The following is a 27588-nucleotide window of genomic DNA, read 5'->3' as shown; positions in this document are numbered from 1 at the left end:
AGGGGTGAAAGGAGATATGTTTAGCTTTTATTGTTTCCCACGAACAGACTCTAGTCTGAAATTATCATTATCTCTTTCTTTCTTTTGGGAAGTCAGGTTAATTCTCATGAAATAACACATTTAGTAAATTAATGAATCAGTTTTTTTTTCAGACAATGATCACGAATCAAGTTTATTATGGTATTGTTATCGCTGTACTCTCAAGCCAAGCTTTTGCTAACAATATCTGTAACAACACTTACACTAACGGAATAGGAATACAGGTAAGATAAGATATCAATCACATTACATAAAGAAGTTTTATTTTATAGACTGTTTAATTAATTATATTTGTTACGGTGTCTGCCATCTTATACATGAGTCAACTGGTTTGAGCCTTTCTTGCGACTGGACCTTTATTACCCGCGTAACATATGAATAAGTTTGTCAAGAAAGTGAGCGAGGTAAGATTGAGTGATAAGATCATATTCAAGTTACAGCTTAGATAAAATAAATTCGATTAACCGTCAGTAAATATACTTTTATCGTCCGACACAGTGCTACTACAGTAACACGGAAAACTTTTTGAACGATTCAAGTGTAAATCTGCAATATTTTGAAGATTAGTATTTCTCATTTCTTGCCTTAATTAAAAACATACATCCATTTTGCTTCGATATTTTAGTGTTTTCCTTGTGAACCTGGTTACATAGCAATAGGCGACTGTCCTGGGAATATTACGCGTGCTAAATGTGAGGAGTGCAAGGATGGGACATATCAACCAGAATGTGATACTTTCAACGAAACTGTTAGTTGTAGAAACTGTACATTTTGTGATGTCTATAAAGAAAACTGTACAATATACAAAGACGCTGTTTGTGAGCTGAAAAATGATACACATGATAGTAGTGGTAATATATTTCATATTTTTAAAGCTTTGTCTGCTAAGTTGTATTATGTCGAAACTACGGAAAAAAGCAAAATCTTATTGTATTAAGTAAAATTATTAAACCTATATATCGTTTGTAACTATTGATAACCAACATAAGAAAGCAAAAGTTTTAAATTATTGCCTAAAAGAGGCGTTATATTCAGATACTAACAATAGACGGGGTTTTTTTCCAGAAAAGACGCTCTGTAAAGAGTCAAACGGTGTTTTGTTTAGTAAAAGTATTTAGCCAATCGTTTTTACATAATTCAGGTACGCTGAATCCATTTTTGCTCTATCAGGATTGTACATTCTAAAGTTCAAATCAAAATGGCCGCCATTGATCTTCACCATTTACTTTATAATTTCTTATTTGTGGTTCATAGCGTATTGTTTGCCAATTAAAACTTATGGAATTCAGTTTCAGATACTTTTGGGAACGATTGGCTAATAATTAAACATGAATTGCACTTTGACTACCATGGCAGTCATCTTTGATTTCAAAATGGACACCCTTTTGAAACAAATACAAGTAGAGTGCTTTTAAACAAAAGGATCTTTTTGTAAGAATGAATATCAAAAATACAATAATGATATAAGCATCATGTCATGTAGAATTGTACACAATGTGAAGTATACTACATACTTTAATTATGAATTTCTCCATGACTTCAAACTATTACAGGTCATTGTTTATTGAGATATCTGATATCCCAAATGTCTTAACATATAACATGCACACAATCATAATTTACAATAAGATGTTTAAGTTGTAATTTTGATAAAATAGCATATGTGTAAACATTATGGACACTAAATCATTTTATAATTTGATGGTCAAAAGTCAAGGTCAGTATGCCAACATTTTAAAAATTGCCTTTCATCTTCACAGACAGACAAGCGACCATGCCTTTTTCTTACTATGAATGAATAATACAGAGTAAAATATTATAGGTTTTTAGCGGGTATTCATGCCTAGAAGACTAGTTCTATTACTTTTATTGAAATTGATAGGGTATCTTATTCCATTATGATATAGCCTATTTCTTGATGTCATTTGCCACAATATATTTATCTCATCCCATATTTTACAAATATCAATCAATAAAACACTTTGGCATTTCTTAGTGTAAAAATAGTGACTAAAATGGTACCAACTATTTATGCATTATCCCGACAATAATGTAACACCTGAATAAACAAGGGCTTGCCACTTGAAAATGTCCCCTAAGGGCATTCCCATAAAAACAATGAAGGCATGGTAACTGTTATAATCGTACAAGTCTTACAATAATTTAGAAACATAAGGAAACATTTATTTGTAATTTCAGTGTGTCTTATTACTTTAAAAAGCATCTGTGAATGAATGGCAATGATATAGACACAACCACCAATGTTCTCATTTTACCTATCTAACTGGCAGTCTAATGTTTAAGCATTAGAGTGGTCGTTATCTGCTACTTATGCTTAAATCCTTCCAATGAATGACAGTTATGGACGGAACTATATAGACAGACAGACATGTTGTAAATGAGTTGACATGTGCAGATATCTGTGACCCGCAATACTTTTTTAAACTCCAAAAGCAGTATCTTTGCTACCAATAGTCAATGATTAATTCTAAACGTCGGGCGTATTCAGAATTTATTTAAATGCCAACTTAGAACCCATCAGATACACCTAACTGGCACATGAGGACACTCGGACACTGACATTTCAGCAGGCTTCCATTTAGGGCGATAAAAGCCTAGTAGAAAACCTTCTTGCGCTTGTTAACGCTAAATTTTACAGTATTTATAGAAACAAAGGAAATTTTCAGTCATTTTGAAATCCACGATGGCTGCCGCATTGAGTTTATTCCATTGATTCTTTTCGTTCACACTTTAGCCGAGTAAAATAAGCAAAACTTTGAATTAAAATTTCAATAACATATGTTTAAACAAGCCCATGGGAGAATTAAGGTAAAAATTAAAAAACAATGGCTGCGATTTAGAATATGATTTTTAAGGTCAAGTAAGTAAGCACAACTTCCTGCTTGTACTAAAGAATGCCGTTAAAATGCATATTTTTCTCAAACCAGTATACAATTAGTCAAGTTCAATTTAAATATGTTCTTTGAAAAATAAATGACTTTGCTAGAGAAAGTGTATATTTCATTAGAGATCGAAATGTCAAATTGTTGAGATTATTACATGTTTGCTTTCGATAAATTATCTACAATTTTGTTATGTCTTCGGAGCAAAGTCACACCATATAGTGCACATTTATAGAACATATTCTCATATTTGTAATTTATATCAACTGTTCAAATATTATGAATTTATTGTCGTAAGTAAAATGAGTGGTAATGTTTCTTAACATGCATAAGATAAATTTCAGTAATAATAATTGAAGAACGTAACAGTACTGTATGTTTTCTATTTAATAGATGACAGCGGTGACCGAGTAACCCATATCGTGCTCTGGATAACAGGAATTGTGGTTACCGTTTTCTGTCCAATACTGGTACTTTCCGTCATAAGGTAATTGAATTATTCAATCATTTGTAAATTGAGCTATTAAAGAAAAGCCGTTTGGAGTAAAGTTTATTGTATTATAAAAGCGTACAATATGCCATAATTTTCATAGACCTTATTAAAAAAGGGAATTTATAAATGCAAGTATCATTACTATAGTAATAATCATTGGTATTGTTATTAATGTCATCATCATCTGCACTATAGTTGTTATTGTCATTACTTTAATTATAATAACTGTCATTAAATTTAATACATATCTATATATGATAACTAAAACAATGGATATTATATTCTCAGATACCGGAAACTTGGTTACTATGGTAACAAAAACCAAGGTAATGGTTATGCTTATGATAAAGAAATGGTTATAAGTAAAATATTCTTGAATTATCCTAAAAGTAAAACAATAGCAGGTAAAAACGAAATTTATATTATTAAAAAATGATTGCATTCTGTACATACAATTTAATGATTATTTATACACAATACACGGATAATATTAAAAAATCAATGCACGTTTTGTTCGTGCATTTACATGCGCAGAAGCGAAAGGACGCATGTAAAGCCCGGGGCCACTCGGTGAATGATTTAATTAAGTCCGATGCTTTCTGCAGATTTTGATATACGAAAAAGAATACACTGGCGCTATTATTTATCAAATGTATTCGTCCGATCTGATAATTTCGTGTTTTGTGACGTGCTTTCGTAAAGACAAACCAGTTTTTAATGCCTTTAAAGCGCGAGTGAATAGTAGATGTTCAGTTTTGTTTTAATAATAACATTGCGTAGTGTGTAATATGTAGTGACGAGGAATTATTTTTGGAGGTAAAGTCGTTTTATGTTTATACATTGATTGCAGAAAGTCATCGTCAAAAACGTTATAACCAGAAAACAAAACGTTGTAGTGGAGATGTTGTGCATAAAACAAACATAAAAGAGTTTAAAGGTAGTAGCATTAATAATTCTTATACATGTGTTATGTAGCAACATTTTGAATTGTAGACAATAAAGTAAAAAAAATAAGTTTAACGATAATTATGATATGTGAGATAAATGTCCTTAATTAGTTAAATTGAAATTCACTTCAAAGCAAATAAATTTTGTTTATTACGACAATCACGCTCGCAAACTACATGAGCTTTTACATGTTAGATAAAGATAAATGCCATACAGCTAACATCCTTTAATGTTATGAAAGAAGTTTTTTCAATTATTATAGTCAAATTTAATCTAGAAAAAGTAATTCTTTTGAAGTTTTAGAATTTGTACAGATGTATCTTTCAAAATCTTCTTGTTTTTTGATGTTTGTAACATGACGATAAATAATATGAACATGCATGAAACAATGAAATTGCGTTGAGAAAGAAATTTATTTTTACTAATTCTTGATAAATAAACTAAATTTTAGTTAATGTAGCCTTTTATTATAGATAAACCCAGTAAACATAACCTTGATTGCATTGATTTAGCACCGAAATCCAACAAAAAAGAAAAGCACATTAATGTGGTCCGTCCACATATTGAACCAAAGAGCAATGGTATGTCAAACTCTTTAGCTTTACTGATGTTTATTTAGCTGTATGGATCATCTTTTAAATAATACTATTATTGTATAGAATCACAGAAATTAGTTATTAAAATCATATAAGACTTGAAGAAGTCTGAAATATGTCCATAAAACAGTCTATTCGATTTAAAAAATAAAATGAATTAAAAGACAAAACCTAATTAGACCTATTTAGATCAATATTGAATTGTAAACATTCACTGATCATAATAAAGACGAAACTCCAACAATTGAACATTGAAAGAAATCAATATAAGTGCTATGCTTGTTTCCAATCCATATGTATCGTGATATAAAAATACAGGCTTGTAAATTTGCTAAATTAAACTTAAACAGTCTCTTTCATAACCAAGTCATAGTCAAGTCAAATAATTTAATGGCAAAGATATATACATATTCATTGCCAGGTAACATTTTGGCGATACAATACAAAGTACACAAAAGTAAGAAACGTACATTATAAATTAATCATTATAGATTATACATACTGTATGTGTCAACGTACATGAATTCAAACAAATGTATTAAGTAGATTCAATTCTTAATTGCATTGCTGAATAAACAAATTTTGCTAAGTTAACAATTACATTTTTATTCCTACATTTCTTTATTGATATTTATTACATGCTTTTCGGTGGTTTATAGAAATATATCAGTGAATATATAAAATTGGTAATTTCACTGTTTGAAACAGTGAAATTACCACTTTGATAATTTCACTGTTTTGAATTTAAGCCCCTTACGTTGTTTCAGTGAAATACCAGCGTGCACAGTACTGGGTACCAACTAAATGACGTCGTAAATGACGTCACGTTGTATTATTATTTGGCGCGCTTTTCATTCAGTATTAGGTTTAATGTCTTTTTAAAACGTTTCTTTGCATGTAATAAAAAGAAAATTTGTTTAGTTTAGTGTAAGATCGAAATATATTTCACCTTGTGAACACCAAAAGTTCACATTTCACTCGTGGCTGCGCCACTCGTGAAATATACTTTTGGTGCTCACTCGGTGAAATACATTCCGATCTTACACTGAACTAAACAAATATCCTCTATTTATTTTAAACTTTTCAGTGGATTACTGATTTATCCGTGAAAATTATATTTGATAATTTCACAGTGAAAATTATCAAAATATAATTTCACACTTTTTAATGACGAAACTACTATCTTAAGATTTTCCCAATGTGGTACCTAAATTTTATTTTTGCTGACTATTCTGACAATGTCAAGCTGTTCAAAGAAAAACAAAGCTGAAATTGATAAATAACTTAATTGTCAAAATAATAAAAAGAAGAAAACTTACTTCTATTCATTCAAATAACCAATCACCAAATATCGTCTCTCATTTTTTGTTTCATTTTTACTGTCTGAAAAATACATTCCTTTTACATTCAAAAATGCTCTTGATGACATTTGGGCACATTTAAGTATCCTACGAGCAATAACTGCCGTGTGCTTTATGAAAATTTTATAAGCAATGACAGCCATCCGCCCGAAGAATAAGGTAACAACCCATCGTTCTTTAGACAGCCTTTCAACTTTTCAAGTTTTCAAATTCCCTAGCTGCTTTTTGAATGTTTACACTTCTATCAACACTTATTATGCCCCCATTTCGAAGAAAAGGGGGTATATTGCTTTGCACTTGTCGGTCCGTCGGTCCGTCGGTCTGTCGGTCCGTCGGTCCGTCGGTCCGTAGACCAAATGGTTTCCGAGTGATAACTAAAGAACCCTTAGGCCTAGGAACTTCAAACTTGGTATGGTGATTGTCATGTCCAGTAGATGACCCCTATTGATTTTGGGGTCAAGGGTCAAAGGTCAAGGTCACATTGACCTTGTAGGCAAAAACGGTTTCCGATCAATAACTAAAGAACCTTAAGGCCTAGGAACTTCAAACTTGGTATGGTGATTGTTCATGATCAGTAGATGACCCCTATTGATTTTGGGGTCAAGGGGTCAAAGGTCAAGGTCACATTGACCTTGTAAGGAAAAACAGTTTCCGATCAATAACTAAAGAACCTTAAGGCCTAGGAACTTCAAACTTGGTATGGTGATTGGTTATGATCAGTAGATGACCCCTATTGATTTTGGGGTCAAGGGGTCAAAGGTCAAGGTCACATTGACCTTGTAAGGAAAAATGGTTTCCGATCAATAACTAAAGAACTTTAAGGCCTAGGAACTTCAAACTTGGCATGGTGATTGGTCATGATCAGTAGATGACCCTATTGATTTTGGGGTCAAGGGGTCAAAGGTCAAGGTCACATTGACCTTGTAAGCAAAAAACGGTTTCGCGATCAATAACTAAAGAACTTTTAGGCCTAGGAAACTTTCAAACTTGGTATGGTGATTGGTTATGACCAGCAGATGACCCCTATTGATTTTGGGGTTAAGTGGTCAAAGGTCAAGGTCACATTGACCTCTTGGGTAAAAACGGTTTCCGATCAATAACAAAAGAACCCTTAGGCCTAGGGACTTCAAACTTGATATGATGATTGGTCATGATCATTTAGATGACCCCTATTGATTTTGGGTTCAAGGGGTCAAAGGTCAAGGTCACATTGACCTCATAGGTAAAAACGGTTTCCGATCAATAACTAAAGAACCCTTAGGCCTAGGAACTTCAAACTTGGTATGGTGATTGGTCATGACCAGCAGATGACCCCTATTGATATTGGGGTTAAGGGGTCAAAGGGCAAGGTCACATTGACCTTGTAGGTAAAAATGCTTTCCAATCAATAACTTAAGAACCCTTAGGTCTAGGAACTTCAAACTTGGTATGGTGATTGGTCATGACCAGCAGATGACCTTTTGATTTTTGGGGTCAAGGGGTCAAAGGTCAAGGTCACATTGACCTTGTAGGTAAAAACGGTTTCCGATCAATTAACTAAAAACTTAGGCCTAGGAACTTCAAACTTTGTATGATGATTAGTCGTGACCAGCAGATGACCCCTATTGAGTTTTGGGTCAAGGGGTCAAAGGTCAAGGTCACATTGACCTTGTAAGTAAAAACGGTTTCTGATCAATAACTTAAGAACGCTTAGGCCTAGGAACTTCAAACTTGGCATGGCGATTTGTCATGACCAGCAGATTACCCCTTATGATTTTGGGATCAAGGGGTCAAAGGTCAAGGTCTCATTGACATTGTAAGTAAAACGGTTTCTGATCAATAACTAAAGAACGCTTCGGCCTAGGAACTTCAAACTTGGCATGGTGATTGGTCATGAGCAGCTGATGCCCCTCATTGATTTTGGGGTCAAAGGTCAAGGTCACATTGACCTTGTATGTTAAAACGGTTTCGATCAATAACTAAAGAACCCTTAGGCCTAGGAACTTCAAACTTGGTATGGTGATTGGTCATGACCAGCAGATGACCTATTGATTTTGGGGTCAAGTGGGCAAACGTCAAGGTCACATTGACCTTGAAGGTAAAAACGGTTTCTGATCAATTAACTAAAAACGCTTAGGCCTAGGAACTTCAAACTTTGTATGATGATTGGTCGTGACCAGTAGATGACCCCTATTGAGTTTTGGGTCAAGGGGTCAAAGGTTAAGGTCATGACCAGTAGATACTTGATAATCCTTTTTAATTGTTTGATCACTGGGTCAGAAGTCATGCATAATAACCTTATCACATGACTAATTGGCTGCTGATAGGGGGCATACATGTTTTACAAACATATCTTGTTTATTGTCTGTTACAATCCTCAAATAAGCTTTCTTTCTTTGAAAAAGGTATATAACTAACACATCCAAATGATATCCTTCTGAATCAAACACAATTATTTTCCTCCCGTGAAATACACAACTTTTGAAAATGGCGGCCTCCTACATTTGACAAAGCCAGGTCTTATACAAATTCATAATAAGTAACAGAAATATGGATGGATGTTTGGACTTTTACTCCTACTAGAAATGTTTGTTTTCATTATTAAAACAAGCGATCATTCATATTTTTTTTTTAATAAAATGAATGCTATCACTGCCAATTAACGTTGATTGTCGAACTTATTTTTCATCCAATGACTTCTTGTGTTTAATGAGAAATTCGACTAAATGAGGCTCTCAATGGGGAAAACAGATTTTAATATTAACGTTTATATACAGGAAATTTCGTTTTAACTTGTTGTGGCTAATCCAACTTCCATTCTTTCATGTTGTGATTGTTGTTGTTGTTGTTTAGCAAACTAGTCGATTGACCGTGGTCATAAATAAGAACAAGGTCCATTTATTCATATGTCTTTATTATGATGAACAATGACCACGGTCAATCTGAAATGAACATAAAACATATTAAAGATAAATGACTAAGCTAATGTTAATTGAACAATTGTATAAGTAAATGTTTATAATCCTCTACCACTTGTTAGAATACTGTTTTTAAAGCTCACGAGATGAAATAAAATTTCATTTTGCACACAAACAAACAAATATCCTTTAAATAATCATTTAAAAAACAACAAAACATTGACAATCTCATTTCATGTTTGTCACAAAAAAAAACCGCCGGATTTTATTTCTAAATAACAGAAAATCACACAGAAAAACAAGAACATTACCATTTAAGTTGGGTTATTTAAGTGTGTATGGGGTTTATAGAATATTAAATTTGATTTAATTACTAGCTTTTATCCTGGCATTAATTAAAGAAAATTTAAAAGACATATTCACTCTAAAATTCCACTGTTTTACCCTGTAGCAAAAATTAATCTGAATTTTTGTTTTTGTATGTTTTGTATTGTCTTAAAATGGAATTAATGTATGCATAAATCAAATTTTTCATGTTATAATCATAATTAAACGATCGGTATTTACGCATTTGACTTTCAATAAGCTAACATTATACGCGGTCTGTATAGTACAAAACCCCATTTACGGCACATCCGGTAAGGTAAGTAACTCTTCCCCGACGTTTGTTGCTTAAATGAATATTTTTGGTCGAGTTATGGTAATCATAAGGCGACACATGTGATCACTGATCGGTCTTGTTATTTTCTTTACGCGTACACAGAACTAGTAATTTTTTCACACATTTTGTTTTGAGCATTTAATAATAATTACCATCTGAGTTGTTTTATAGGTACTTTCTTTTTTTTAACCAATTTCAGACCTTAATTCTGATGTTTATATATATATATATATATATATAATATATATATATATATATAAATATATATATATATATATAAATATATATATATATATATATATATATATATAATATATATATATATATAAATATATATATATATATATAAATATATATATATTATATATATATATATTATAATATATATATATATATATTATATATATATATATATATATATATATATATATAATATTATATATATATTATATAATATATATATATACACTGCCCTCCAAAAGTTCCTTCATACACAACATTTTTTTAGATTTTTGGCTTCACTTATTTAAAACAAAGTTTTACATTAATTTTTATATCATTTATTTATACATTATACCCATATTTCAAGATATGAATCAACAAACAATACCTGAAATAACAAAATACACAACTCAACAAAAACAGAACATAACACCACTTTGCTAGATTTCATATCATGCAAACCAACTTCTGTCAATATTTAGTGCAAAACAGCTAAAACAGCCTAAACACGCCTGGCATGCTATTCACTAGTCTCTTACAACGTTCCACTGCAATTTCCTCCCAACACTGGCTCACAATCATCTCCAGTTCGTTAAGATTTGCACTTCGTCTTGTTTTTAGAGCTTTTCTGATGTCCCACCACAGATTTTCAATTTGGTTCAAGTCTGGAGACTGAGAAAGCCACACTAAACTTCGAATTCTCCCATTCTCTGACAATCCTTCCCCTATGACAAGGTGCGCCATCGTCCTGGAGCCAGAAATTACCTCCATAGCCCAAGTAGTGGGCCGATGGCACAGCACTATTGCCAAGAATATCAATGTATCCAACGGCATTTAAGTTACCAGTACCAGCATAGGCTTTTTCTGGGCAACATGTCCAGTCAAACCAACATCCTTCAGTCGCCTATGGACAGTTGAAGTAGTCGAAGCTACACCAGCATGGTTCCATGATGCTGTAAGATCCGGAACCGTCAGCCTCCTGTTCTGCAGTGACTCTCGAATAAGACGGCGGTCTTCACGAGCGTTTGATAATCTGGGTCTACCAGATCTGGGCAGATCAGCATGGCTACCTTGGTTGTTGTACCTTGTCAGAGCAGCATACACAGAATGACTGCAAGAAAATAAAAGCTATCTAAGTAAGACCAAGACAAACATTCAAACAAATTCCATTTCTAAGATTTCACAGCAAAAAAAATTACTTTGAACAGAGACAATAAAATGGAGTGAGAGAAATGAAACTTACCTTGAGCACCCAATTTGGTCTGCAATGTCTTTGATATTGACACCTTGATCACGTAAAACGTTAAAGCAACATGATGACAATGTTGAAAACTTGAATTAATGTTCTCTTATATCCAAATGATAAAATGTTATTTCATTAAGGTTATGAAAATGTGTCAAACTGGATGAATGTTTTATGGAAGAGATACTCTTTGCAATGATTTTGACCACCCTCAGAAAATACTTAATATTCTGACCCATCTTACTGTTTTACTAACTATATATATATTATACAGCATTGTTCTAAATTGTCGATATATTTTATAAAATAATTTAATTTTGAACTTCGAAGGTTTTTATTTTCTTATTTCTGGTCATATCAAGTATTTTATTATCTTCTGTTTCTTTTTTTGCCCTTTTCTTGTTCTTTTTTCTTTTGATGGTATGTTAATCCTTCAGGTCATTGTCATATATTAAAACATTTTCAATTTTACTTTTTTCTCTACTTTAGAGATTCTGTTTTGTTTTCTCTATCTTGTTGATATTTGTTCAATTTTGTACAATGTGCATCCCGCAATTGTTTAGCACTATTTTGTTCATCTTTAATACATACAAAATGAAAAAAAAGAACAACAATACATCAATATCAACAAAAAATTGTTTATGATCATTTTAAATTATTGATAAATAAAGTGATAGTAAAATATAGTTCTCTGACAAATGTTATCTCGTTTACGAAAAAGAGTCTCAACATTTATCATGTATGTACATCAATGGGTAAAATGGCAATCTTATTTTTCTTTAACAAAATTTTAACCATTATCAATAAATACTGAATGGCATAGCGTAGTATTGTAAGGCTCTAGTAGTTGAAAGTCTTCTTTGTTTGTTAGTCTGTCTGCATATGGTAGTTCAAGACTGGACTTCAGAAGTTTTTTGCACTCTTGTTTAACCAGTATAGTTTTGGTAGCTTTCTATGGCCTGTTCTTTATGGACCAGGTTCTATTTATTAGAACTTGTCTATAGTTTTGGCCTTCAACAAATGTTTGAATTATAATAAGAAGAAAAAATAAGATTGTTTAAATTTTAACATTTTACTTGAATTAATTTATCAAGTATATAGAAATGTATTATATTTCAACTAATTATAACTACACTTACATAAATAAATGAGATTCAAATGTTTGCATTAGCAATTTACAGAAAAATCAATTCTTACAATGAGGGACAATATTTGATTATCTTCCCTTGATAGAAACCAAGGTTAACCAAAATGTAAGTAGGTCCAAATATTTGGAATCCTTTGGTTTTATCGTTGAGTTTTATGTAAGACAGGTTGATATGTTTTAATCAATTATTTCCACATGCATCAACAAATATGTAAACAATAAGAAAAAAATGTTTCATTTATGTCAACAGATTCTACATCTTATCGCAATATTTAATCTGAATATTACAAATGATAATAATTAGCCCTAATTAATTCAGTTTGCTACAAAGAAATAGGCGATAAAGTCCGAGTAATCCAATTGCTTAGGACCTATCTATTTATAGGGAGTACTCAGGGGAGGTTATTCACTAATGTCCCCCATTGCTATTACTTCGTTAAAAATGCACGAGATAATACGGTATCCAGAAAATACACGAGTCTTTAATTTAGGACTGATAGATTCGCCGAATTGAGATACCAGTTGAACAAAGTATAAAATAGATCTATATCAATCTGGAAACAAAGTGATCTTCGGAAGCATTAATCACAACAAAATTACAAGAGAATTGCAGACTCAGTTTGATTGAGTCTGTACATGAGGGATAATGATTACGTGCAACATCCCTCACGCCCCCTAGCACCGGTTTGAGCGGTACTCAATTCTCAACACTTAATAGTGGTGGCATCAATGATCCCGAAGGACCAGACAAAATATAACAACACTGAAGTGAAGAACGGGGCAACTTTTTACAGCTGCCACACAGCACTTGACACCTGCTGTTGTGAAGTATAAAAATCTGGAAACAAAGTGATCCCTCGGAAGCATTAATCACAACAAAATTACAAGAGAATTGCAGACTTGGTTTGATTGAGTCTGTACATGAGGGATAATGAATACGTGCAACATTCCTCACGCCCCCTAGCACCGGTTTGAGCGGTACTCAATTCTCAACACTTAATAGTGCTGGCATCAATGATCCCGAAGGACCAGAAAAATATAACAACACTGAAGTGAAGTACGGGGCAACTTTTTACAGCTGCCACTAATAAGTACTAATTCTGTGTTATATTATTAACAAGAATGAAAAAATACACTCTAAATAATGTGTAAATTTGACTTTTCTGAACAATTTAGAATGACTATTGTAAAGTTATCACTTGAAAATTATTTATCTTCAAAAATCTACGGAACTTTTGGCGAAACGCCCGTAAGTTCGGAAGTCCTGTTATATAAAAAATATTTAAATAATCTCCTTAGTTTTAACATTATATAGATTACACTCATAAATATAGAGTAATGAACACCGTAAGTAAAGACTCTTAATAATGAAATACTTTTGCATCACAAATTGATTCAAATCTTAATATATCTGCATGTCTAAATTTAAAAAAAAATTTAACCTTCATCATAAAATTTATCTCACAGTTTACGTTAATTAGAAGTACATGCATTACAAATTGATTTCTGTTATTTTTCTTCTTGTTCACTACGGATTTCAGTGTCGGAAAGTTCCCCTTGTCATCTGTGCGGAGCCTCTTCTCTGGTATTGTGGTGCTCTCATCACATCTGTACCTCTGTTGATCTTCAATGTACCTCTCAGTTGACCTTGAGTGGATTCTGAGGGATTCGGCCATGGATTCCAGGGTCTGCCCTAAGTGGCGAGTAGCTCTTGTATTTGAGTCCATGGCAAAAATAACCTTGCCCAACGATACATGGAGTTATTCTCAGGGATCAATAATTCAGTGGGCTTAAATTGATTTTCCCTCAAGTGGTTTGGTTGTGTTTCCTCTCACAGGGGGTCTTAAAAACGGGGTTCTCTGTACGGACAATGCCCCGCCCTAAGAAAAATTCACGCAGTTCTTACCCAATATTTGGGTCTTCAAGTTCTTCTCCTTTTGGCCTAGTTGACCTAAATGTGGGGTTATCCTTATTACGCAGCACTTGGGGATTTATAGGAGGGGTCCACTTCGCAAAAAAAAAGAGAAAATTCTGCGGCGGGGACTACCACTACCCCTTGCCCTTTCACTTTAGACTGTTTAAAATATATTTTTAAATTTCGGAAATTTTTTTCGTTCATTAAATTTTCTTCTATTTCCTTGAATATTTTTTGCAAAAAATTTCATATTTTTCAAAATGTGCTATTTTCCCCTAATACCCCTACATTTTTTTCCATTTTTTTTCCATTTTTTTCCCCAATTCGCATCTGAAAAGTTTTGATTTTGTAGAGAACGGATCAGACCTCCCTTTGGAAAGTTGCCCATAATACAATAAATATAGACTCCATTTTAATCAAATATTGATGCTCTTCAATACATCCGCCTTTTTATCAAATTGTCTTCTTCGCATTCTCAATAACAAATCATAAGGTTTCAGTTCCCCGGTTGGAATTTTTATCTGCAACCTTATATTCTTTTTCAGTTGCTTACTATTATTTTACTATTTTTTCGACAAGGTATTTATATACCACTAAAGACTATCACATTTCGACTTAACAGTAAATCTGCAGGGCCTTTCTCGTCTTCAACAAAGACATCAGAGCGTCGTCTTCAATATCCGCGAATATTATCTCTCTTACTATATTCAGTTCCCTAGTTTAATATTAAAAAGGGTCTTTTCCTATCTCCCCTTTTGACTCCCGGGCGCTGTAAGAAGGTTTTACCTTCAAATTAAACGCTCGTCAACATTCATCGTCATACACCCAGATGACAAATGGTCTTTTTACCCCTGTTCCGCGAAACACCCAAAGGGTTTTTACCAAAATGGCCCTCTATATACACACCCTTCCCCCTAAGCTCAAAGTGTTATTCAGATATGTCTCCATTTACGAGCGGTATATTTGGGCCAATTATGTTATGGGGGTTTTTTCTAATATTGGGTCCTGCTTTGGGCCCTAAGTTTTAAAATTTTCATGGGGTACATTGCATGTCTTGCCACTAATGGCTGGAATTTCTTTCTTTCTAAGACCCGGGAAAAGTGTCCCTGTGCATGACAATTGAAACATTCAAATATACGTTTACCCCTTTTGTGATTTTTCCCTCTTACATTTTGCGCAAAGATAGCCTTTTTGAGCTGTTTCATACGCTGTAATAGATCCTGCATAAATTAAGTTTGGTCACTTACGACACAACACCTTTCATTTTTGAAGTATTTATTAACATGTTCTTTCTATCTGGAGTATAACCTGATTGTGTATTATGTATCGGAGTTTCATTGTTTTCTTCATCAGTTGTCTGAGCTCTTCTTGTGAAGTTCCTCCTTTCAAACTTTGCAAATTTTCTTGTTTGGATAAGGTTAACAACATGGAAAACAGCCTCATCTATTTTTCTTGGATCTTTGTGATATTCAACCTCGAATCGAATATCTTCAATATCTTCATCAAAGAGGCCATCGAGAAACCTGCGCACAAGATCTTCATCACGGGTTTGCCTGTTCCTATACCCATGGGCTTTATTGTATAACCGTTTCCGATCAGCGGTAAAATCTTCGGCAGTCTCTCCATGTTTTGAGTCCTTTTGCTGAAATTTGCAGCAAAAGAGCGAGCTGCTTCTATTTTCTCGTATCTTCAGTTAAATTTAAAAATACTTTCTTCATAATCTCGTAAGAACATGACGGGCAAGTTGAGTGAATACAAATTAAAATGCTTCACCTTCTAGTCTAGGCAATAATTGGTCCAATTTATCATCGGTGCTCCATGCGTATCTCTCTGCTATTGTTTCAAACCTTGATATCCAACTAGGCCAATCTTCCTTTCCATAGAAAGATGGTATCTTAATATGACTTTCTTGGCGAGCAGGATTATAAAAAGGGCTACTTGCATTATAATGCATGTTGACTCACATTCGAGTCATACCGAAATTCATTAGATGTGTGCGTATTTTGAGAGTTTGGCATCTGAAAATAATTTTGTGGTGTTCTATCCATGGGCAGTTTGACCTTGTTCCTCGATTTTTGAATTAAAGACTTGATGTAGAATCGAATTTTGATATCGGCTGACCCACTTTTGATATTATTTGACCTCCTTTTTTTGACGTATATACTTGAAATTTAGACCATGTGCCAAAATGATTTTGATATCAGCTGACCTATTTTACACATTATTGACATCATTTGACTTCCTTTCTTGCTCTTTGACGTACAGACATGAACATGAACTTCTGCTCAAGGGTGAACATATTTCTGATGCCGAGTTGAATTCTGATATTCTGATATACTTTTGATATTTTGAATATCATGTGACATTCTTTCTTGCATTCTTTTTCGTTTTATGAAATTTGGAACGGGGGTGCAATTTTTTTATGCTGAATTGAATTCTTTTTATATCGCTTGACCTACAATGAAATGATGGATCAGGTGAGCGATCTAGGGCCACCATATCCCACTGGTTTTTTTTATTTAGAAGATAATCATGACATTTGAGAAAATGTTACATTTTTATATATAATAATATTTCCGTTTTCTTTTTTGTGTTGATTGACATGTTTATACTATATATATTCTTTTAATATGGTATAGCTCATATTGTCATGTATTTGCTTGTATTGAATTTTTAAATAAACTTTGAAACTTTAAATTAGGTGACTCATATCGATGCGTTAATGAATATACACCGCTAGATGTTGAACTTCGTCAAGACGAAGAGATTGGATTATCATCAATCATGCAGGAAACTGGTGAGATTAATCTATTTACACCGAATTTATTTATAAAAAATTAAAAAGGAAAGCATAATTAATTAAACTCTTTGACAATTGAAAAACTCTTTTCTATAGTAAATGTAAATTGAATGTATAAGGCATCTTTCTTTAACGTAAACACGTCTTAATTCTTAATTAACGTAAAGGAGTTTAGGAAAGGAGTTTTACGAGTTGAATTTCTCGGACATTTTGGTTGCTCTGTAATATTGATTGTTCTGTAAACCATGCCCCTGCGATAAATTATTTTACACTGCTTAAACAATTTTCTTTATAATATCTAGTGAATAGTTTATTCTACATAAGAATTTTCTGTGTTATGAATTGCATTCTTAAAAGTTTTATGCAAAAAAAAAACAAGACGTTCAGGAACACTCTTGTGCATAAGTCACCAAAAATTCCGAAGGTTTCTGATACTCTCAGTACATTATGATCAGTAAATGGTCCTGATATTATATCATTATTGATGCGTTAAATTGATATGAATTTCATATTCTCCATACATTTTTTTTCTGCTCAATGACTAGAAAACTATTTGACCCATAGCCTTCAGACTTCATAGGATTCTCAATCTCATTGAGTAGAAGACTCCGATTGTTGGAGGGCGCCGAGTGAAATAAAGTGTCTGTACAATGAAAACAGAATACGCAACGCTATCATGTAGATGTCCAAATATATTAATATCTGTTTTTTGTTTAATGAAATAATCGTGACATTTGAGAAAAGGTAACATTTTATACATTATATTCTCTCCCTGTTCTTTTTTATGTTGTTTTACATGTTTATACTATATAAATTCTGTTTTACATGATATATCTCAAATTGTCATGTGTTGCATGAGTTTTTGAAATAAATTTTTATACTTAAATAGATGACTCTTCTCGATGCGAAATTGAGAATACACCACTGCTAGCTGTCCGATGCGAAATTAAGAATACAACGCCGCTAGATGTGGAACTAAATAAAGACGAAAGGATTGGAGTATCATCGCTAGCGGAACCTGGTTAGATTAATCTATTTACAGCGAATTAATTGATAAAAATTTAAAAAGGAATGCATAATCAATTGAACTCTTTGGTACTGTAAAAAAAACTCGTTTCTATTGTAAATGTATAAGGCATCTTTCCAAAACGTTTTTGTTTGTTTCTTTGGATTTTTACGGCACGTCAACACATAACTGGCCATATCGTGCTGAATGCTCTAATAGGCTTAAAATGTTATGTAAAACTTTGTAAATGACAATGAAAAATGAGCCATTTAGATCCTAGAATACAAGTCTATCTCTTTTAAATAATCAATGATGTTTTTAATGGAATTGTATTAAAGAGTTCTTTGAGTGAATTTACACAATAAAATCTATTACGGGCCTGTTAAAAAACCATGACATTCAAGAAGAAAATGCTTTTCTAAAACGTATACACGAGTTAATTTTTCAATTATCTAAAAGGGGTTTAGGAGAGGATTTGTACTAGTTAAATTTCTCGGACTTTGGGTTGTTCTGTAATTTGGGTTTTTCTTTAAACCATGCTCCCTGTGATGGAATAGTTTAAAAATTTTCATATGATATCTAGTGAAAAGTTAATTCTACATAAGGTTTTTTCACTGTTATAAATTGCATTAAGATTGTTTTCCTTGATTGGTTAAGAATATAACTTTAGAAACCAACTCAAATGCAAATAATAAAGGTTATAAAACATTGTTTATGTTTTCTTTTGTTGAAAAAGTATAGTTATTCATTTACTTTCTTTTCTGCATATAATCATGCTATGGATGAGGAGCGAAATGGGAAAGTCTGAAAAATAAAATTTCAGGTCCTGTTCAGTCCTATAATTTTTTGAGAGTTTGGACTTCATTATAAATATATGGCTTAACAATGAAGTTCTATTATTGCAATACTTAAGAAGTACCCTTAAACGATGAAATGTAGAAAACATACGGTATCACGATGTTTACAAATTGGTAATTATTATCTTTTGAAAAAAAAGCTCTGATGAATAAAATGTAAAATGGTTGTTAAGTTATTAGGGTTGTCAAATTGCGCATGGGAATAACCTATAATTATATGAGTAATAGACAGAATTCTTCAAAATCAAAGCATTTTGAGTATTGACACTTCTGCCTATTTATCCGAATGGCTATTACGCGATTTTTTTACTAATTTAAAAGCATACTTAAATTGCATAAAATAGTTAATAAATGTGTAAATGTGTGGAACATAAAACAGTCCACAGAGTGAAGCTATTCATTTCTTTTGTGTACAATTTTCATTTTTTGTCCGTGTTCTTTTAAAATGCATTTTGGGTAAGCCTATCATTCGTCAGTTGGAAACGTTTTTGTAAGAATTTCACCTAACTTCTTCTCCAAATTGTAAGTATAAGTAATATATTTTACATATTTACTTTGGATTGTCATGGATCAAAAAACTGTGTAACTTGATTATCTTTAGTTTAGGGAGGCAATTGTTAATCAATTCAGAGGTTTGCAAATAAAGTCAGAATTTTGGTCGGCATGGGTTTTAAACTTTTTCAATGGTTTTCATTTAATGGAAACCATGATTTTCATTTCATCACACTATATATAGAGTATGAGATGAAAGGTAGTTACAGTTTTCATTCACTGGAGCAGTAAAAAGATGCACAAACCAGTTTTTATGTTTGGTAATGTTTTTGTTTTCTCCTGTTATATAAACCATACTCATGTGATCTTCAAACGCTTTAAAATAATTTTCATGTCTACATATTTATAAAAAACCTTTTTTTGAAAACCTCAAAATGTTTTACAGATCAAATCACTGGATACATTAATATCTGCAGTAAATCCAGAGAAGTAAATATGCAAGATTCATCAAAGTTCAGTGATGAGTCAACAGGTAAAGCTTTAGATACAACCTTCATTGTTTTGAAGTGCACTTCTTAATATTATATTGAAAGATTTCTCAGACTTAAATATGAATATATGATTTGACATTGAAGTTCTATTTATCAACAAAACTAAGAAATACCCATAAACGATAAATTGTACAAAACATATTATATCACGATGTTTACACATTGGTAATTATCTTTGAAAAGAAATTTTGTATGAATGAAATGTAAAATTAAAGTTAAATCCAGGCATTTTGAGTTATGTCACTACTGCAAACTCAAGGCATTTTGAGTAACGACATTATTTCAAAATCAACTCACTTTCAGTAACGACAGTAAAGCCTTTTTATCCAAATTTCTATTATTCTATTATTTTTTGTTGGTTTGGCAACTTACTTAAGCTTCTGTGCATACATTAGTAGAAAATATGTATTAATTTATATAAAAAAAACACACATTTTATATGTACTATCCTTTTTTCAGATCAAAACATTAATTACGAATCAGATGATGACAATGAAACAACACCATTAAACCCAAAGGAAACTGAAAGGCAAATTGCTGTGGTATATCCATATGATGAAGCAAAGAGCATTGGTTTGTCAAATATTAATATATTTTGTTATATCTGTTGAAATGTATAATGTACTCATTTTTGTATGGCATCCTTTGTGATAGCATTCCACTGTGGCTGATGAACGCCATGTCGCATTCATGAAATTGCTAATATTACTAGGAGATCACTAACTGTTTTCGTTCCTTTGTAGTTCAAGGTCAAGGTCCTGTTTGGAGTGAAATCATCGAATTTTCGGCTCTGTAAAAATCTTTAAAAAATGTGGTTCTTTGGGATTTTTTATCAAACTGATTTGCAAATAGACAACGTATTTCATAATATATTTTAACACTCTCTGAAAATCAAATGTCAAGAAGTCGATGTAAAAAATCCATACTTACACTGTACCAGATCAAGGTTCACGTCACCTTTGAAGGTCAACTGTCAGACAATTTTGTGTACACTCTATAAATTTTATTATCTTAAAGGTTTTCACTTCAAATTTGGCTCTGACCAATATGTTAGCAAAACATATGCTGCCGCTGTGCCGGCTTCTGGTCAAAACTACTATTGAATGTCTATTGAAACTTCCGTGGTTTGTGTTATAAACCCTTTACCAAATAAGAGAATTTTATCAAACTTGGCTCAACTGTTCATGTCAACAAGCTGCAGAACCTATGCCTCCGCTATGCTCGCTCAAATTTCACACTTTATCGTGTCATCTCTATAAATAATATAGCCATTGAAGCATTCCTCAAATGCTAGCTAATGATCACTATTATAGATCGGATATAAGACAATTTCGTGTCCATTCTATAAATCCTATACCCCTTGAAGTATTTTCTTCACACTTGGCCAAAATATTCACCTAAACATGGCTAGCTTGTGATCATAATTACAGACCGGATATCAAACAATTTTGTGCCCATTCTATTTATCTTGGCGTATTTCCCTTAAACTGGACTCAAATGTTCACCTTTTTAAATGATTATAAATGGGCTGTCATATATGGTGGCATATTTCTGCCACCAGATAACCTGATAACAAACTAGTTAATTAAGAGGTTAACTAGTTACGTAACTAGTTAATTTTTTCAATAAAGAAAAGATCATAACGGGAAATAAATGCATGTTAGTGCCTGCAACTGCCATCCTTTTATTATATCATCATCTTAAAATTAAGAGGTTAACTAGTTACGTAACTAGTTAATCTCTTAATTAACTAGTAAATTATCAGGTTAACTAGTTACGAAAATACCTTACTAGTTAACCTGATAAATAACTAGTTAATTAAGAGGTTAACTAGTTACATAAAAACGTAACTAGTTAACCTGATAAATAACTAGTTAGTTAAGAGGTTAACTAGTTACGCAAATACCTAACTAGTTAACCTGATAAATAACTAGTTAATTAAGAGGTTAACTAGTTACGTTTTTACTAGTTACGTAACTAGTTAACCTGATAATTAACTAGTTAAGTATTAGGTTAACTAGTTAGGTATTTTCGTAACTAGTTAACCTGATAATTAACTAGTTAATTAAGAGGTTAACTAGTTACATAAAAACGTAACTAGTTAACCTGATAAATAACTAGTTAGTTAAGAGGTTAACTAGTTACGCAAATACCTAACTAGTTAACCTGATAAATAACTAGTTAATTAAGAGGTTAACTAGTTACGTTTTTACGTAACTAGTTAACCTCTTAACTAACTAGTTATTTTCAGGTTAACTAGTTTACGTAACTAGTTAACCTGATAATTAACTAGTTAAGTATTAGGTTAACTAGTTAGGTATTTTCGTAACTAGTTAACCTGATAATTAACTAGTTTATTAAGAGGTTAACTAGTTAAGTATTTATTTAACTAGTTAACCTATTAATTAACTAGTTAATTATCAGGTTAACTAGTTACGTAACTAGTTAACCTCTTAATATTAAGCTGACAATAAGGGATGGCAGTTTGCAGGCACTAACATGCATTTTTTTCCCGTTATGATCTTTTCTTTATTGAAAAAATTAACTAGTTACGTAACTAGTTAACCTGATAATTAACTAGTTAATTGAGAGGTTAACTAGTTACGTAACTAGTTAACCTCTTAATTAACTAGTTAATTATCAGGTTATCTGGTGGCAGAAATATGCCACCATAGTCATAAAAGCCTATGTAATGGAGAATGAGTGATGATTAGAGTATCGTCTTTCTTGCGGAAGCTCCCGTTTAAGTTGGTCCACCAATTAATCCTTATAATTTGATTCATGCTGTATTTAAGGTCGCAAAGAGGTTGGACACATAGATGACAGATTACAACAAATAACAAAGGAAAGTCTTCAGGTAACTGGAGACTATGAGAATACAGAGGGTAAATAATTAAAATTATTTCTAAACATAGACCTTTTAGTACTTTTGTCTCTAATTATGTTTGAAACAGGAAAAAACGTAATAAAATTTGTACAAAATGTAAATGAAAATAAAATAGTGACAACGAATTCACATCCCCTAATTTCATTTATACATAGAACACAAACATTTCTGATGCATATTTTTAAAGGGCTTACTTGTTTTAATGAAAACATTTAGGTCAATTGTTAGTGTTGTTAAAAGTCATTTGTCAATGTCAATGTCGAATTGCGTGAATAAATACGTAACGTTAATTTTTTATTTCTCTAACGAAAAAAATTATGTTTTCTTTTTTTTATGTAGCACGGGGATCAGAATTCAAAATCAAAGAAAACCAGTTATGTCACAGATCAGGGGACCAATCATTATCTTCCATGGATCTAGATAAGGGTTTATGACCAATAACTTTTACTGAAAACTTAGTTCTAAAAACTCAACCGAACTTATTGATTAAAGTATTTGAGACGCACAAATAATATTTTATTTAAAAAATATTTGCCACAGCGTTTACTATTATGATATCAATAGACTCATCAGACAAATATTAGAGTCTACAGACTTTCAACATTTTCCTCCCGAAGGAAGGCATAAGATATTTTTGGCATAAGATATTTTTGATCGTCTGTCCGTCTGTCCTCCTCTTCTGGTTCATGACGCAATTATTCGTTCCTTAGTAGGTTGTAGGTCAAACCAACCCAGATTTGTCTGGGCAACATCTTTGTCATTTCTAAATGAATTGTAAAATAATTTGCCAAATATGTTTTTAAAAGATGCCATAGTGCCCCATGTAATATCAAGAATGGTACCTCAAAATCATGGAAACAATTAACTTCTGTAAAAATACATTGTTGTTCCAGTTGACCCGTTTGCCATACATGTATTGATTAAGGTTGGCATAATACATGTGTGCAACATTAAGAAGTCATGTCACTCCAAAGAGCCTAGCCAGTGTCTCGAAGGTCAAGGCAACACTTGAGTACCAAAAGTTATTAACAATATGTGAAAAAAAAATTTAAACGTTTCTTAAATTTGCACGGTTGGTTATGTTAATGGCATTGCAGTTTGAAATTTAAAATAGTTTGGCATACATTTGAGGATTACTGAGGCTACATGGTATGTATCGCACAAGAGTCATTTAAGGTCATAACTGCATGTCAAAAGTCATGATATGATAGAGCATTGTATATAGGTCATGTCCAGTCCTTTTCACCCATCTTTATATGTTAAAAACGTGTCTTTTCATCTTTTCTGGCATTGATGGATGGTTTTAGAAATAACTAGACATGTACGTAAACTTTTGGCACATAAGAACGACCTGTCCGCCTATAGAACTTGGTCGACAGATAGAAAGTTCGAGGTTAAACTTATACGGGGAATGGCTGCAGATAACATGCGTATTTGCGTTATTACCCAATTAAAATGTCTAAAAACCCAATAGAAATAATAACTAAGGGTAAGAAAAAGTAAATGAATTCTTATTTATACAAACTACATTTGAACTGGTGCGTAATGACGAAAATTATTACTTAACGCGTACATCAGGCAGATCATACTGTTTCAAACTGTTTTAACCTTTAATTTCTAAAGGCAACTTGGAAATCTCCTAGGCCAATAAACCATAAAGCAAAGTAGTAAGTAGCTTTTTATAACTGTACAAAACCTACAAATGTCTACAATGAAGGTCAAAAATTTTGGGTAAAATGCATGAACTTGTACTTTATAACCCAAATTGGTTAGAGGGGGTAGGGTAAAAAATACAGAAAGAACTCAAAGAAAATAGAAAAACCCAATAGATCACAAAATAAGGGGTAATTACCCAATATACACAAAATGTTATCTGTAGCCCTGGGGGATGATCAAGAAATATAAGGAATTAAGTCATACATTCAATAAGATTTATCAAAATTTCATTGTAAAAACACTGTATAATACGTAAGATGTTCCTTTTTACAAGAGAAAAGAAATACAACAATTAAACGCATTAAGGCCAACATAATAAACAAACTTTAAGGCAAACATTTTCAATGCTATTTTAATATATTTTAAACTCTATTTATCGTTTCAAATACATGTAATATGATGTGACATTTGTGAAGTTTTCTTTATTTGAATGTTATTTAATTTATCTTTAATTTTCAGGTACTTCCGAATTGCAAATAAACTGGATAAAGGTTTTCTTACAATTATCAAGATCTTTTCCTGCATCAAAGTGGAAATTATTTGCAATTGATTTACTCAGTAAGCCAGTATAATTAAAGTTTATTTTAAAATTCGCTTCAGCAAAAACTCACGCTTTAGTAACGTATGTAAATCAGTTTTATGAAACATTGAAACATTATTTTACTCATCATACCGTTAAATTGTTTAAAAGTTTTGAGTTGAGGAGACATAGAAAAGAGTAAAAAAAGATCTTAGAGTTGTTCGTGCTGCAATATAGTTTTACGAAATATAATTGATATTGAAATATGTATTACATTGTCTCTAGGCAATTGCCAGCAGATGGCGAAAAGCGTTCATGATACAGTTGATGAAATTGAGCTAGAAGCAAAGAATCAGCATACAGAAAGTTGTTTTATTCACGCGTACATAAAAGTATTCAATAAATGGCTTGACAATTTGGGCAGGACAAATGCAACGTTTGAACATATAAAAGATGCTGTTTCTGCGACAATAGAGGCAAAGGAAGCTTTAGAACTAGTTCTTTCTATCGAAAGGTTTGATTTGATTGGTTTGATCGTACATCAAAGTGAAAAATATGAATTAGCGCAAAAAGTTTGGGAGTTATTATACTTTTAACCTCCTCAAAAATATTTTCATGGAAGTGTTTTATTTCTGACCATTCGTGAGAATGACGATCTGACTAACTTATTGATTGCGATTTTTGTGTTTCTTCGACATCTTAATGTAACAACATTTTAGTACATAAGTGATGTTGCAATGGACTTTCTTGCAGAATGAATCATTGATTCCTTTACAATGGTTTTAGTATAAAGAAATATTTGTAAGATTTAAATATGCATATACTATTTATATTTATTTTTCTTTTAAGGAAACCCCCATTGAAAGGGACAACACCAATGCCTTTAGTCCCGTACAACTTAAACCAAACATTTGGGAACAACTCCACACATTCTCAACAGTATATGGCATTACATGATGATGAAGTACCGGGGAATTCTAATTACGCGAGAGATGTATATGTCACATCAAGACACGAAACACATAGGGTACAAGTGGCCCATTGCCCCTACTGTTCTAGGTATACTACAAACGAAGTATCAAATCTTCAGGAAACATCAGTTCAGTTAAACAAAACCAAAGTTGAAACTAATTGCAATAATAATGATAAAAATACTGTCAAACGAGAACGAAATAAAAAGCGAAAGAAAGATCAATCAAAATCAAAACCACAGCAACATAAACGAAGTACAACTGAACAGTATATGATTGACAATGCAAAAGAAAATTTGCTTTAGATTCTATACCAATTCGTCAAAATGACTATAAAATGTTTATGAATTTTGTTCTCGACCTTGTTTCGAACGAATGTAATGTTGGCAAAGAAACGGTATTATCAATTACACACGAAGAATTCTGTGAAGCTCAAGAAATCAATACAAAGGAGAATGACACATTTTTTCTTGTGAAGACTGGAAAAACAAATCTTTTTATTGGAAAAGAAGTATACGAGGATTTAGCTGTTTACGGAAATATCGCACGACCAAAACTCTTGACATATCTGAAGGCAAAAAATATTGACTATGATAGTTCCGCTTCAGAAAGGTTTTTATTCATAACATTCAATGGGAAGCCACTCATGGAAGTATGTTTTGTTGAAGTATTCGTTTATGTTTATACTTTTAAATAATTTATTATCTGATTACTTTGCTCACTAATACCAATACTACTCCTACAAAATAGAATTGCACATACGTTGGGATGTAAAGTTTATTACTTTTTATAAATGTTTAATCTGATTAAATAATATTCACTGACTACCTATTATAATTTTCTTTTATGCAATAATTCATTAATTGTGAAGACCAGTTAGAAGTAAACTGATGAAACATAACGAATACTATACTATGCTCACATTGTTTTAATTTTTTTATTAAGAAGATTATTATTCGGAGTTCAAAAAGATACTTACTCCAGATGCATGTCGTTTCAGAATAAAGACGATAAAAATGTGAGCAATATTGATGCAAAAGAAAAGGCTACCGAGCAGAATATCCAAGTTAATCGTAAAAATGATCCTTTTGTTAGAGTATGCCCCGACATGAAAGAATCTGAAGAACACGTGAACATAACAACCACTCTTAAACAAAACCCTTCCGATCATCTGTGTGATTCTGAGCAGAGCATAAATAGAATCGGAAAAAACAACACAAGTATTGAAGATGAATTTTATCCGGGAGCAGCAATTACTGAACATGATAAAAAAGAACTAGACAACAAAGCAGGGAGCGGACAAGACACAATAAGAATAAAGGAAAAAGAGAACAAAAAAGAGGAAACCAATTATTTTGACTTG

General features: G+C 32.2%; 1 protein-coding gene across 1 annotated transcript; it reads left to right on the top strand.

Annotated features, from left to right (window-relative positions):
- Nucleotides 1–205: 205 nt before the first annotated feature.
- On the top strand, nt 206–27588 carry LOC132734941 (uncharacterized; the record flags this gene model as incomplete). The annotated part of the gene is given in 16 exon segments (XM_060721827.1): nt 206–263; nt 665–890; nt 3336–3429; nt 3724–3761; nt 4286–4372; nt 4857–4964; nt 17127–17222; nt 18115–18246; nt 20026–20112; nt 20591–20704; nt 22927–23016; nt 23358–23444; nt 25194–25292; nt 25540–25768; nt 26104–26877; nt 27226–27588. Coding segments are annotated over 15 exon segments (1972 nt in total), but the record flags the coding sequence as incomplete, so codon positions are not given.

Source organism: Ruditapes philippinarum, unplaced genomic scaffold (genome assembly GCF_026571515.1).
Source record: "Ruditapes philippinarum isolate M1 unplaced genomic scaffold, ASM2657151v2 ctg5390_1_1_1_1, whole genome shotgun sequence".
In the NCBI taxonomy this organism is placed as follows: Eukaryota; Metazoa; Mollusca; class Bivalvia; order Venerida; family Veneridae; genus Ruditapes; species Ruditapes philippinarum.
The sequence above is the reverse complement of the archived record's forward strand: the minus strand, read 5'-3'. Positions and strand labels throughout refer to the sequence as shown.